This window comes from Melanerpes formicivorus, unplaced genomic scaffold, assembly GCF_026170545.1.
Source record: "Melanerpes formicivorus ecotype bairdi unplaced genomic scaffold, bMelFor1.0.p_v2 SCAF_101, whole genome shotgun sequence".
NCBI lineage: Eukaryota > Metazoa > Chordata > Aves > Piciformes > Picidae > Melanerpes > Melanerpes formicivorus.
In genome coordinates this window covers 626605-641283 of record NW_027142453.1, presented here as the reverse complement: position 1 = coordinate 641283, position 14679 = coordinate 626605, and the positions used below count along the sequence as shown (strand labels likewise).

The 14679-nt window shown below is 49.3% G+C and overlaps 2 protein-coding genes across 6 annotated transcripts in view; one reads left to right on the top strand and one right to left on the bottom strand.

Moving 5' to 3' along the window:
• The window catches only part of NAA16 (N-alpha-acetyltransferase 16, NatA auxiliary subunit), a 109417-nt gene extending 95755 nt beyond the window's left edge, over positions 1–13662 (bottom strand). The window contains exon 1 of the mRNA XM_068166508.1: positions 13552–13662. The gene's annotated coding sequence lies outside the window, so the exon portion shown is untranslated. The remainder of the gene's footprint in view (positions 1–13551) is intronic.
• MTRF1 (mitochondrial translation release factor 1) overlaps positions 1–14679 on the top strand; it is a 33050-nt gene that overhangs the window by 9279 nt on the left and 9092 nt on the right. For 3 of the 5 annotated variants that reach the window (XM_068166513.1, XM_068166512.1, XM_068166514.1), the window contains exons 2-8: positions 1105–1563; positions 3066–3157; positions 4498–4579; positions 4786–4893; positions 4985–5157; positions 6603–6720; positions 13160–13296. In XM_068166513.1, coding sequence (XP_068022614.1) covers positions 1128–1563; positions 3066–3157; positions 4498–4579; positions 4786–4893; positions 4985–5157; positions 6603–6720; positions 13160–13296 — 1146 coding nt within the window. In that variant the 5' untranslated portion in view covers positions 1105–1127. Of the gene's footprint in view, positions 1–1064; positions 1564–3065; positions 3169–4497; positions 4580–4785; positions 4894–4984; positions 5158–6602; positions 6721–13159; positions 13297–14679 lie in introns of those variants that run through there. The other 2 variants (XM_068166511.1, XM_068166515.1) reach the window with 2 other exon arrangements.

Here is a 14679-nt window from a genome sequence, read left to right as displayed (position 1 = left end):
GCACTGGTTAGGCCACACCTTGAGTCCTGTGTCCAGCTCTGGGCCCCTCAGTTTAGGAAGGAGGTTGACTTGCTGGAACGTGTCCAGAGAAGGGCAACAAAGTTGGTGAGGGGTTTGGAACACAAGCCCTGTGAGGAGAGGCTGAGGGAGCTGGGGTTGCTTAGCCTGGAGAGGAGGAGACTCAGGGGTGACCTTACTGCTCTCTACAACTACCTGAAGGGAGGTTGTAGGCAGGCGGATGTTGGTCTCTTCTCCCAGGCAACCAGCACCAGAACAAGAGGACACAGTCTCAGGCTGCACCAGGGGAGGTTTAGGTTGGATGTTAGGAAGAAGTTCTATACAGAGAGAGTGATTGCCCATTGGAATGGGCTGCCCAAGGAGGTGGTGGAGTCACCATCATTGGAGGTGTTTAGGAGGAGCCTTGATAGGGTGCTTCGTGCCATGGTTCAGTTGGTTAAGTTGTGTTGGGTGACAGGTTGGACGCAATGATCTCAAAGGTCTCTTCCAACCTTTATTTAGAATAAACCTTTGTTTAGAATAAACCAAACCAGGTTGGAAGAGACCTTCAAGATCATCGTGTCCAACCCATCAACCAATCCAACCCACCCAAACAGCTAACCCATGGCACCTATTCTATTCTATTCTATTCTATGCTATGCTATTCTATGCTATTCTATGCTATTCTATGCTATGCTATGCTATGCTATTCTATTCTATGCTGTCCTGTCCTATCCTATCCTATCCTATCCTATCCTATCCTATCCTATCCTATCCTATCCTATCCTATCCTATCCTATCCTATCCTATCCTATCCTATCCTATCCTATCCTATCCCATCCTATCCTATCCTATCCTATCCTATCCTATCCTATCCTATCCTATCCTATCCTATCCTATCCTAATTTCTGGTTTAAACCAGCACTAAAACAGGAATAGTTTTATCCATGGGAGTTGGAGCGTCGGTGTAATCCAAAACAGGATTTGAGCCTGATACAGTTCTTGTGTGTGTTTGGCTGTTGTTTGGTGGTGGTTTTTTCTTTAACAGAATGCTCTCTTTCTCTAGACAATAACACTGTTCCATGTGCTGTTTACTTTTAATTTCAGGTGGTGGAAAAATAAGAAACAAAATGAAACCTTTCCGCAGCCTGTGTCTGTTCAAGAGCCTGCTTGGCAGTTGCTCCTGTCACAGTCAACTTCACAGCTGTCTTTTTCCTCCTGTTGCAAAGAAGATAGGTTATGTGGTGAGGCTGCACAGCTGTGGCTTTTGGAGGCCAAAATCATTATTGGACACATCTGGGTTCACTCTGTCTGTTCACAGTCAGTATAGGAAAAAGCATCAGAACTCTGAAGCATTGTGGAGGCATGAAGCTGTGCAGAAGTATCTGGAGACTCTAAACAAGGAATACCAGCAGGTTAGTCATCTGTTAAATGCTGACTCAATGAATGACTTTGAGCAAAGAGCCCTACAGAGAAGATGTGCTGATCTGTCCCCCATTGTGGCTGCATTTCAAGAACTCAAAGAGGCTGAAAGAGAAGTCCAGGAGTTAGAAGCTATGTGCAGAGGTAAGGAGGACACATCTTACACTAGATTTGCTTGTGATAAATTCATCTCAGCCATTGGGGAGAGCTTTTAAATAAGTTAGGCCATCCCTGGAATACACTCTGCTGCTGCCTGTGCCTGGGAGCTTGCATGTTGGGGGGCTTTCTGCATCCAACCACATCCTTCCATTGCTCTTCTCTCTTCACTTCAGTTTAAGGTCTTAATCATAGTATCATAGTATCATTCAGGGTTGGAAGGGACCACAAGGATCATCTAGTCCACAAGTCCAAATGCTGGGTGTTGCACTTTGGCCACAGCAACCCCATGCACAGCTACAGGCTGGGGTCAGAGTGGCTGGAGAGCTGCCAAACAGAGAGGGACCTGGGGGTGCTGATTGACAGCTGCCTGAACATGAGCCAGCAGTGTGCCCAGGTGGCCAAGAAGGCCAATGGCATCCTGGCCTGCATTAGGAATAGTGTGGCCAGCAGGAGCAGGGAAGTCATTGTGACCTTGGACGCTGCACTGGTTAGGCCACACCTTGAGTCCTGTGTTCAGTTCTGGGCCCCTCACTTTAAGAAGGACATTGAGACACTTGAACGTGTCCAGAGAAGGGCAACAAGGCTGGGGAGAGGCCTTGAGCACAGCCCTGTGAGGAGAGGCTGAGGGAGCTGGGGTTGTTTAGCCTGGAGAATAGGAGTCTCAGGGGTGACCTCATTGCTCTCTACAACTACCTGAAGGGAGGTTGTAGCCAGGAGGGGGTTGGTCTCTTCTCTCTAGCAACTAGCGCCAGAACAAGAGGACACAGTCTCAAGCTGTGCCAGGGGAGGTTTAGACTCGAGGTGAGGAGAAAGGTCTTCACTGAGAGAGTGATTGTCCATTGGAATGTGCTGCCCAGGGAGGTGGTGGAGTCACCATCCCTGGAGGTGTTCTAAAAAGGATTGGATGTGGCACTTGGTGCCATGGTCTGGTTATGAGGTCTGTGGTGACAGGTTGGACTTGATGATCTTTGAGGTCTGTTCCAACCTTGGTGATACTGTGATACCGTTATGAGTTACATAGATATTGTTCAACATCTGGGGGGTTTGGGGCAAGTTCAGTAACAAAATATTTCCTCATGAGCACTTGTAATAAGGGAAACTGAGGCACTTCTGTTTTGCAGGCATGTTGTCAACATGCTTTGTCAAATCTCTTTGCAGATTTACCCCTGAATTGTTGTGTCAATCTATGTGACATAACCATCAGTACAAGCCAGAGCAGCTGTCAGGTGGGGCCAGCAGATACAGACTGTGAGCTGTAAGGCAGAGGTTGAGGGGTACATTATCTGCTACTCCTTCTAGCACATGTGAGAAATAGGATCATTTAGTTAGTAGTATGGATCCTGGCTTGGGCTGTCTTGATGTTTTGTGCTGACAGAATGCAGCTGCAAGCTTTTCTGTGTTGCAGTGCATGTCTTTGGACCCTGTAATATGCTTTGCTCTAAGCTAGGCACGATGGGCTAACATCTGTTCCTCTTGCTGGAATTCAGAGCTAGACAGCAGAGATGAGAAACAACTTCTGGAGCTTGCATCAGAAGAGAAGGGAACCCTGGATAAAAAAGTCAACATGCTGTGTAGAAAGGTGAGCCCAAGGTAAAATTATACAGCTTGATAAATGAAGATGTCAGAGAAATGTTCCTTGGTGATCTTGCCAACAGACTTTGACACTTGTTTTTAATGCAACAGAAGTTCAGCTTCTGTATTCTCCCTGAAAAGAAGTGGCAACTTTAATTATTGGGAAGCTTCTTACTGACAGTTGTGTCTTAGAAGCTTATTGTTTTAGTCATTTTTTTGTTGCCTTGCTTGTCTGCCTGCAGAGGCTGGAGGAGATGTTGAAAGTGTTCAGTCTGTGCTATTGAGACCTGACCTGACATCCTTGTAACTGTTTGTGGCAGCAGAGCATGCATTCCTGAAAGATTTCTGATGGGAAATTGCAGGCTCATTTTCTTTTCAGCTTACAGCACCCCATGAGAGGGGGAATTAATTATAAGCAGAGAAGCTGTCCAGTTCTGGGCCCCTCAATCTAAGAAGGATATTGAGACACTTGAACGTGTCCAGAGAAGGGCAACGAGGCTGATGAGAGGTCTCCAGCACAAGCCCTCTGAGGAGAGGCTGAGGGAGCTGGGGTTGCTTAGCCTGGAGAAGAGGAGGCTCAGGGGTGACCTTATTGCTGCCTACAACTACCTGAAGGGAGGTTGTAGCCAGGTAGGGGTTGGTCTCTTCTCCCAGGCAACCAGCACTAGAACAAGAGGACACAATCTCGAGCTGTGCCAAGGGAAGTTTAGGCTCGAGGTGAGGAGAAAGTTCTTTGCAGAAAGAGTGATTGGCCATTGGAATGTGCTGCCCAGGGAGGTGGTGGAGTCACCATCCCTGGAGGTGTTCAAGAGGGGATTGGATGTGGCAATTGAAGCCCTGGTTTAGTTAGTCCTGAGGTGTTGGGTGACAGGTTGGCCTTGATGATCTCTGAGGTCTTTTCCAACCTTATTGATTCTATGATTCTAATTCAGTGGAGAGCTCTATGTTTGGGCTCATTTCTGTGTTCAGATTGAAGCAATATGAAATGAGACTTTCTGAAAAGTAGGATTAATGTAAAGATTGGTTGTTGGATTTGGCCAATAACTTTGTGTCTGTAGGTAGTTTGGGCTGGAGTGTGTTGCCTGGCATCTGACTCTGCAGGATTGAATTTTCAGCTAGCTTTCCCATGGATGCTAGCTAAAGTGGAGTATCCCATCGCCACACTGACTTCACTGAGTTGCAATGGCCATTGGGCAGTTTTCAGTCCTACTTCCTAGCTTGCCTGAAGGTGGTTGTGTGAGCTCAGGCTATGGCAGTTGTGAAGGCTGGGTGCCAATTAGATTAAGGGGGGATACAGAGCCATGAAGGAGATAATCACAGTCTTTCTTTTTTCTTCTCTCTTTTTAGCTTTTCCAGCATCTAGTGCCAAAGGAAAAATACGACAGCAGTCATGTTGTATTAGAAGTGACAGCTGGCAGAACAACTGGAGGTCAGCACAGTCTCCATAGTAAAGATTACCTCAAACATCCATCCGACTTTATTAAACCTCTTATGGGTTATTCTTAGTGCCTTTTTATACTTTAATGGTATACTTCATAAAGAAGAGTGTTAATCTGGTCTAATGGCTGAACCTGAAAACTAGTGGTTGCCATTTTATGAACTGCTGCTCATGCTGTAGTGCCCTTCCATTTTTAGGAGACATCTGCCAACAGTTCACCAAAGAAATGTTTGAGATGTACCAGAACTATGCAGACTACAAACGTTGGACCTTTGACGTTGTGAACTACACACCGGCTGAGATAGGTACAGTAGTTCCTCAGGCATTCCACCAAGGCAATTAAGTTAAACACAGTGTTGAGGTGCTGTACTGGTCACATATTATTTGCCTCCCTAGGTGGGCTGCATCATGCTGCTGCTCATATTTCGGGAGAGGATGTCTTCAGGCATCTGAAGTACGAAGGAGGGACTCATCGAGTCCAGCGCATCCCTGAGACAGGCCTGTCCTCGAGAATGCAGCGGATTCACACGGGGACAATGTCAGTCATTGTCCTCCCTCAGCCAGAGGAGGTAACTAGCTGTAAATCAGGGGGGTTAAGGCAAGGTATCCCTGCTCATCCATTTTGGCATTGCAGTAGGTGTTGTTTAAACCCATCTTACTGTTACTGTTTTGGGATTTATTGACACTCAAGTATCAATTCCTTCTGCAAGTCCCAGCAAGTGAAGCACAAGTTCTCTGTCTCTGGAAGGTGATGGTCCTTGGCTCTCTGCCTTACATGTTTAAATGGGTCATCAGAAACAGCTTTGCAGAAATACACCATAGAATAGAGTAGAGTAGAGTAGAATAGAATTAGGATAGGATAGGATAGGATAGGATAGGATAGGATAGGATAGAATAGAATAGAATAGAATAGAATAGAATAGAATAGAATAGAATAGAATAGAATAGAATAGAATAGAATAGAATAGAATAGACCAGGTTGGAAAAGATCTTTGAGATCATTGAATCCAACCTATCACCCAACACCACCTAATCAATTAAACCATGGCACCAAGCACCTCCTCCAGTCTCTTCCTAAACACCCCCATTGATGGTGACTCCACCACCTCCCTGGGCAGCCCATTCCAATGGGCAATCACTCTCTCTATGGAGAATTTCTTTCTAACACCTAGTCTAAACCTCCCCTGGTGCAGCTTGAGGCTGTGTCTTCTTGTTCTGGTGCTGGTTGCCTGGGAGAAGAGACCAGCCCTGCCTGTCTTCAACCTTCCTTCAGGTAGCTGTAGAGAGCAATAAGGTCTCCCCTGAACCTCCTCTTCTCCAGGCTAAGCAACCCCAGCTCCCTCAGCCTCTCCTCACAGGGCTGTGCTCCAAGCCCCTCCCCAACTTTGTTGCCCTTCTCTGGACACATTCCAGCAAGTCAACATCATTCTTAAACTGAGGGGCCCAGAACTGGACACAGGACTCGAGGTGTGGCCTAACCAGTGCTGAGTACAGGGAATACTTCCCTTTCCCATCCACTAAGCTCAGACTATGGTGCAGGTCATCATGGACTCCTAATTCCAGTGGGGCAATACTTACTTGGATCTGCATACACTCACCTTTCCTCACTTAGATATTTTTCAGCACAGTTGCCAGAATATTTTGGGCTTGACTCACGGACAAGATCCTTGCACTGCTGTTTAGAAGGAATGTTTTGATGATTTTATCTGTTAGTCAGACACAGATACATGCAGACACACACGCACACACACACTCTCACCCCCCCCTGCTACTTTCCTTGGTTTGTGAAGGACCTGGAGTCAGAGTTTGATAAAATCAGTGTAATATTTAAAGCATCACTTGCATTGTAGAAACACTTGACTTTGAGTTTGTTCTTTTAAAGTACAGTAATTATAGCTGTTGCTCAGGAACAGCTGTGAAGGAGCAATCTTTGAGAAGTGATTGGTTTTTTTTACACTGAGTATCATTGACATTCACATATTTGGTTGTAATTAGTCATTGCCTTCGATTCTAGGTGGATGTTAAGGTGGATCCCAAGGATTTACGTATCGATACCTTCAGGGCCAAAGGAGCAGGAGGGCAACATGTTAACAAAACTGATAGTGCTGTGAGAGTTGTACATCTTCCCACAGGTAAGTCTGGCCATCTGTGGTGCTTCTAATCACAGGAAATAGAATAGGATTGGAATGGAGTGGAATGGAATGGAATGGAATGGAATGGAATGGAATGGAATGGAATGGAATGGAATGGAATAGAATAGGATAGAGTAGGAATAGGATAGAATAGGAATAGAATGGAATGGAATAGAATAGGATAGGATAGAATAGAATAGAATAGGATAGAATAGAATGGAATGGAATGGAATAGAATAGAATAGGATAGAATAGAATAGGAATAGAAAGGAATGGAATGGAATGGAATAGAATAGAATAAACCAGGTTGGAAGAGACCTTCAAGGTCATTGCATCCAACCCATCAACCAATCCAACCCGCCTAAACAACTAACCCATGGCACCAAGAACCCCATCAAGTCTCCTCCTGAACACCTCCAATGATGGTGACTCCACCACTTCCCCAGGCAGCCCATTCCAATGGGCAATCACTCTCTCTGTATAGAACTTCTTCCTAACATCCAACCGAAACCTCCCCTGGCGCAGCCTGAGACTGTGTCCTCTTGTTCTGGTACTGGCTGCCTGGGAGAAGAGACCAACCTATGCCTGTCTACAACTTCCCTTCAGGTAGTTGTAGAGAGTGATAAGGTCACCCCTGAGTCTCCTCCTCTCCAGGCTAAGCAACCCCAGCTCCCTCAGCCTCTCCTCATAGGGCTTGTGCTCCAAACCCCTCGCCAACTTTGTTGCCCTTCTCTGGACACATTCCAGCAAGTCAACATCTTTCTTAAACTAAGGGTCCCAGAACTGGACACAGGACTCAAGGTGTGGCCTAACTAGTGCTGAGTCCAGGGGCAGAATGACTTCCTTGCTTCTGCTGGCCACACTGTTCCTGATGCAGGCCAGGATGCCATTGGCCCTCCTGGCTGCCTGGGCACACTGCAGGCTCATGTTCAGCCTTCCATCGTATCATAGTATCATAGTATCAGTCAGGGTTGGAAGGGACCACAAGGATCATCTAGGTCCAACCCCCCTGCCATGGGCAGGGACACCCCACACTACATCAGGCTGGCCACAGCCTCATCCAGCCTGCTCTTAAACACCTCCAGGGATGGGACCTCAACCACCTCCCTGGACAACCCATTCCAGGGCTTCACCACTCTCCTGGGGAAGAACTTCCTCCTCACCTCCAGCCTGAATCTCCCCACCTCCAGCTTCATTCCATTCCCCCTAGTCCTATCACTACCTGAGATCCTGAGAAGTCCCTCCCCAGCCATCCTGTAGGCCCCCTTCAGATTCTGGAAGGATACTATCGACCAGAGGGACCCCCAGGTCCCTCTCTGTATTCTGTAAATCTGTATCCTGAAGAGCAAAGAAGTATTTTTCAGAGTGAGCTTGCAGGTTGTGGCCTTATATCCAAAAAGGAAGCAGCCCCCTCAGGTTTGCCCTGTGTGAGAAAAGGGATATGTTCCACTGGCACAGTGGTCAGCAGGTTGCTGTTACACCATTTCTGCCTTCAGAGGGAGTGTTTAATGAATGCACCATTTTTGAAGGATGAAAGAACAAATGGAGAGTGACAGGACTGAGGTGGAAGATGCAAATAATTTGTGCTGTGTGCTCTGTACCTTCAAGACTAGCAGCTATTGATAACCCAGGGCATGCTTTGCCTAGCTGCAATCTGTGTAGTTACATGACTGAGGGGAAAAAAGGAGGCTTGAAGATTATTATTCAGTGCTGCATGCTGCCATTGTGTGTTGAACACAAAGGGAAATATGTGTTGATAGCAAGGTAGTGTACAGTCTGGAGCACTCTGTCTTCCTCAGGATTTGGTTTTATTGAAATCCAGGGGTCTTCTGTCTCTCCAGATACAGAATCTCTCTAGCACAGGAAGTTCCTGTAGTGACCTGAAAACAGCTGTTTCCTTTTTCTCACTCCAGAAATCAAGTGCAGATCAGGTTCGTGATCATCTGAAGAACCTGAAAGTGTTCAAGTCCATGGGACCCGACGGGATACACCCACGGGTGCTGAGAGAACTGGCAGATGAGGTTGCTGAACCCCTCTCTATTATATTTCAAAAGTCCTGGCAGTCTGGTGAAGTCCCCACAGACTGGAAAAGGGGAAACATTGCCCCCATCTTCAAAAAGGGCAAGAAGGAGGAACCAGGGAACTACAGGCCAGTCAGTCTCACCTCTGTGCCTGGAAAGATCATGGAACAGATCCTCCTGGAGTCACTACTCGCTCAAAAGAATAGTGAAGAGGTGATTTGGAACAGTCAGCATGGCTTTGCCAAGGGCAAATCCTGCCTGACCAACCTGGTGGCCTTCTATGAGCAGGTGACAAAATTAATAGATGAGGGGCAAGCAACTGATGTCGTTTACCTGGACCTGAGCAAAGCCTTTGACACTGTCCCACACCACATCCTGGTGTCCAAACTGGTGACACATGGGTTTGATTGGTGGACCACTAGATGGATAAGGAACTGGCTTGATGGCCGCACCCAAAGAGTGGCTGTCAATGGCTCCATGTCCCAGTGGAGGCCAGGGACAAGCGGAGTCCCTCAGGGATCAGTCCTGGGACCTGTCTTATTCAACATCTTTGTGGGTGACATGGACAGTGGCATTGAGTGCACCCTCAGCAAGTTTGCTGATGACACCAAGCTGTGTGGTGCAGCAGACAGGCTGGAGGGAAGGGAGGCCATCCAGAGGGACCTTGACAGGCTGGAGAGGTGGGCACAGGCCAACCTCATGAAGTTCAATAAGAGCAAGTGCAGGGTCCTGCATCTGGGTCGAGGCAATCCCAGGCACAAATACAGGCTGGGCAGTGACTGGCTGGAGGATAGCCCTGAGGAGAGAGACTTGGGGGTGCTGGTGGACAAAAAGCTCAACATGAGCTCTCAGTGTGCACTTGCAGCCCGCAAAGCCAATCAGATCCTGGGCTGCATCAGGAGAAGTGTGGCTAGCAGGTCAAGGGAGGTGATCCTCCCCCTCTACTCAGCCCTGGTGAGACCCCACCTGGAGTACTGTGTCCAGTTCTGGAGCCCCTATTACAAGAGGGATGTGGAGGTGCTGGAACGTGTCCAGAGAAGGGCCACGAGGATGATCAGAGGGCTGGAGCACCTCTCCTGTGAGGACAGACTGAAGGAGTTGGGGCTGTTCAGTCTGCAGAAGAGAAGGCTCCGAGGTGACCTAATTGTCGCCTTCCAGTATCTGAAGGGGGCCTACAGGAAGGCTGGGGAAGGACTTCTCAGGATATCAGGTAGTGATAGGACTAGGGGGAATGGAATGAAGCTGGAGGTGGGGAGATTCAGGCTGGATGTGAGGAGGAGGTTCTTCACCATGAGAGTGGTGAAACCCTGGAATGGGTTGTCCAGGGAGGTGGTCGAGGCCCCGTCCCTGGGGGTGTTTAAGAGCAGGCTGGATGAGGCTCTGTCCAGCCTGATGTAGTGTGGGGTGTCCCTGCCCATGGCAGGGGGGTTGGAACTAGATGATCCTTGTGGTCCCTTCCAACCCTGAATGAAACTATGAAACTATGAAACTATGAAATGAGAAGTGAAAATAAATACTACATTTATTGGAAAGATAGGTTGTTTTAAACTGTATTTCATTATTTATAATTAAGTTCAAGACTTGCCAGTATTGTTTAGACACCCCTGTGGTGGTTCAGGCTGGGTGCCCCCCCTGATGCTGCCACATGAGACACACCTCCGGTGTCCCGAGGGTCCAGCCCAGTGGGTGGACACGGGAAGCTATGTATTGCATCCCATAATGCCTTGCTCCCTTTTAGCCTGGAGAAGAGGAGGCTCAGGGCAGACCTTTTTGCTCTCTACAACTACCTTAAGGGAGGTTGTAGCCAGGTGGTGGTTGGTCTCTTCTCCCAGGCAACCAGCACCAGAACAAGAGGACACAGTCTCAAGCTGTGCCAGGGGAGGTTCAGGCTGGAGGTGAGGAAGAAGTTTCATAGTTTCATTCAGGGTTCGAAGGGACCACACGGATCATCTAGTTCCAAGCCCCCTGCCATGGGCAGGGACACCCCACACTAGATCAGGCTGGCCAGAGCCTCATCCAGCCTGCTCTTAAACACCTCCAGGGACAGGGCCTCAACCACCTCCCTTGACAACACATTCCAGAGTTTCACCACTCTCATGGTGAAGAACCTCCTCCTCACATCCAGCCTGAATCTCCCCACCTCCAGCTTCATTCCATTCCCCCTATTCCTATCACTACCTGAGATCCTGAGAAGTCCTTCCCCAGCCTTCTTGGAGGCCCCCTTCAGATACTGGAAGGCCACAATGAGGTCACCTCAGAGCCTTCTCTTCTGCAGACTGAACAGCCCCAACTCCTTCAGTCTGTCCTCATAGGAGAGGTACTCCAGCCCTCTGCTCATCCTTGTGGCCCTTCTCTGGACACCTTCCAGCACCTCCAGATCCCTCTTGGAATAGGGGCTCCAGAACTGGACACAGTACTCCAGGTGGGGTCTCACCAGAGCTGAGTAGAGGGAGAGAATCACCTCCCTCGACCTGCTGGCCACACTTCTCCTGATGCAGCCCAGGATCTGATTGGCTTTGCAGGCTGCAAGTGCACATTGAGAGCTCCTGTTGAGCTTCTTGTCCACCAGCACCCCCAAGTCTCTCTCCTCAGGGCTGCTTTCCAGCCAGTCACTGCCCAGCCTGTATTTGTGCCTGGGATTGCCTCCACCCAGATGCAGGACCCTGCCCTTGCTCTTGTTGAACCTGATGAGGTTGGCTTGTGCCCACCTCTCCAGCCTGTCAAGGTCCCTCTGGATGGCCTCCCTTCCCTCCAGCCTGTCTGCTGCACCACACAGCTTGGTGTCATCAGCAAACTTGCTGAGGGTGCACTCAGTGCCACTGTCCATGGCACCCACAAAGGTGTTGACCAAGCCTGGTCCCAGGACTGATCCCTGAGGGACTCCACTTGTCACTGGCCTCCACTGGGACATGGAGCCATTGACAGCCACTCTTTGGGTGTTCTTCATAGAGAGAGTGATTGGCCATTGGAATGTGCTGCCTGGGGAGGTGGTGGAGTCACCATCACTGGAGGTGTTTAGGAGGAGACTTGCTGGGGTGCTTGGTTGCATGGGTTAGTTGATTAGGTGGTGTTGGATGATAGGTTGGATGCGATGAGCTCGAAGGTCTCTGTCGTAGTTTGGGCTGGGTGCCCTCCTGCTACAGGGGTGTTTCCTGTGTCCAGAAGTCCAGCCCAGTGGGTGGACACAGGAAATTAGGTTATTTCCTACCATGATCCCTTGCACCACTATAAGTCTCATGGCGGGGTCTGGCACTTCCTCTTTCCTTCCTCCTCGCCACCTGGTAATTGGGGGGGGAGATCTCCCGGCCATGGGCCTGGTTAGGCCCAAGGCCACGGGGGGATGGGCAGTCTCAGATCTGGCCAGCTGAGACTAGCCTAGCAGTGTGGGGGGGAAGGAGGAGCCCTGGGGGTTTGGGTGCACCCCCAGGTGGGGATGGGATTTCTCTGGGTCTGTTTTTGGGTCTCTCTCTCTCTTGTCACTGTGTTTCTAGTTTTTTCTGCACGCACTCACCGTTCTATTTAAACTTTCCATCACTTTTGCAATCCATTTGTCTGAGTTGTTATTTCTGCGCGTGGTGGGGAGGGGGTCTGCCCCAACCCATTACAGTCTCTTCCAACCTGGTCTATCCTATCCTATCCTATCCTATCCTATCCTATCCTATCCTATCCTATCCTATCCTATCCTATCCTATCCTATCCCATCCCATCCCATCCCATCCCATCCCATCCTATCCTATCCCACTCCCACCTGCAGAGTCCTGCACTTCCTCTTTCTTCCCTCACCACTCCTATGGAGATGGTCCCTGTCTGGTAATGGGGGGGAGTCATCCCCCCCCTCCACTGTTAGGCTGATCTCAGCTGACCACATCTGAGATTGCCCTTCCCCCTTCTCCTTTTGGTATTAGGCCTAGCCAGGCCTAAGAGGCCTTGAGATAACTCCACTTCCATTACAAGATAGGGAGCATCTCCCACAGGAGCAGCAAGGAAAGAAAGATGAAGTGTGAGACCTTGCAGATGGATTTATAGGGAGCAGGACATTATGGGTATGAAATACACAGCTTCCTGTGTCCACCCACTGGGCTGGACACCTGAGGCACCAAAAGTGTATCTTGTGTGGTAGCAGCAGCAAGAGGCACCCAGCCTAAACTACCACACAGTGTCAGAAACTTGTTTGCTTCACAGGATTTTAAAGTATCCCTGCCTTTTCTGCAGTGCTGAACAAAGGCCCTGGCACAGCTGTGGAGAGTTTAAAACCATGCTGATGGCTCTGGCCATCAGTGTGTTAAAATGACTGAAAGGCCCTACAAACCAGTGCTCTGGAAGGTTTCATTTGTCTGATGTGTTAGAATTCATTCAGCTTCTTTGTTCTTTGTTCTAATGGGCTTTTGGTCTGAGCTCTCTTGAATTCCTCTGTGAAGGACTAGCAGTGGAGTGCCAGCAGGAGCGATCACAGCAGCTGAACAAGGAAATCGCGCTGCGGACGCTGAGAGCTAAGCTGTACCAGCAGCTGATTGAAAAACAACTCAGTCAAGAGCAGAGTGCCAGGAAACTGCAGGTGAGAGCATGGGGTCACTGAAATTTGGAGCAGGGTGCTATGTTGTAGGCTTGCTTCTGGTCCTCTTTGAGTGACAGTGACAGAGGACAGGAGTGTGTGTGTCTAACCAGGCTTGCTGACAAAGAAGCAGCTTATCACAGAATCAATAAGGTTGGAAAAGACCTCAAAGATCATCAAGTCCAACCTGTCACCCAAGACCTCATGTCTACCAAACCATGGCACCAAGTGCCACATCCAATCCCCTCTTGAACATACATTTTAAAAGGCTGGTCTGGTTTATACTTATCCCAGTTCAGTGCTATTGCAGACTGCTCAGGCAGTGACAAAGACACATCGACTGTAGCTGGAAAGAAAAGGATCAAAAGGCTCTTCAGAGTTGGCCAAAGAGCAACACTCAGATCATGCACTGAATCCCCCGCCATGTTAAGGCCAGAGTTAGACAAGTAGAGCATCACTAGAAAGCTCTCCATCATTTTTCAGCAGTACTGGCTCACTGGAGAGGTCCCAGATGACTGGAAGCTGGCCAACGTGGTGCCCATCCACAAGAAGGGTCGTATGGAGGAACCTGGAAAATCCAGGCCAGTCAGCCTGACCTCAGTGCCAGGCAAGATCATGGAACAGGTCATCCTGAGGGCAATCACACAGCACTTACAAGATGGCCAAGGGATCAGGTCCAGCCAGCATGGATTTAGGAAGGGCAGGTCCTGCCTGACCAACCTGATCTCCTTCTATGATCAGGTGACTGCCTGGTGGATGTGGGGAGGCCTGTGGATGTAGTCTACCTGGACCTCAGCAAGGCCTTTGACACCGTCCCCCACAGCAAACTGCTGGCCAAGCTGTCAGCCCCTGGCTTGGACAGCAGCACACTGCAATGGGTTAGGAACTGGCTGGAGGGCAGAGCCCAGAGAGTGGTGGATCAGTGCTGGGCCCTGTGCTCTTTAACATCTTTATTCATGATCTGGATGAGGGCATTGAGTCCATCATCAGTAAATTTGCAGATGACACCAAGCTGGGGGCAGGAGTTGATCTGCTGGAGGGTAGAGAGGCTCTGCAGAGGGACCTGGACAGGCTGGACAGATGGGCAGGGTGCAAGGGCAGGAGATTGAACACATCCAAGTGCCAGGTTCTGCACATTGGCCACAACAACCCCATGCAGTGCTACAGGCTGGGGTCAGAGTGGCTGGAGAGCAGCCAGGCAGAGAGGGACCTGGGGGTACTGGTCGATGGTAGGCTGAACATGAGCCTGCAGTGTGCCCAGGCAGCCAAGCGGGCCAATGGCATCCTGGCCTGCATCAGGAAGAGTGTGGCCAGAAGGAGCAGGGAGGTCATTCTGCCCCTGTACACTGCACTGGTTAGGCCACACCTCGAGTCCTGTGTCCAGCT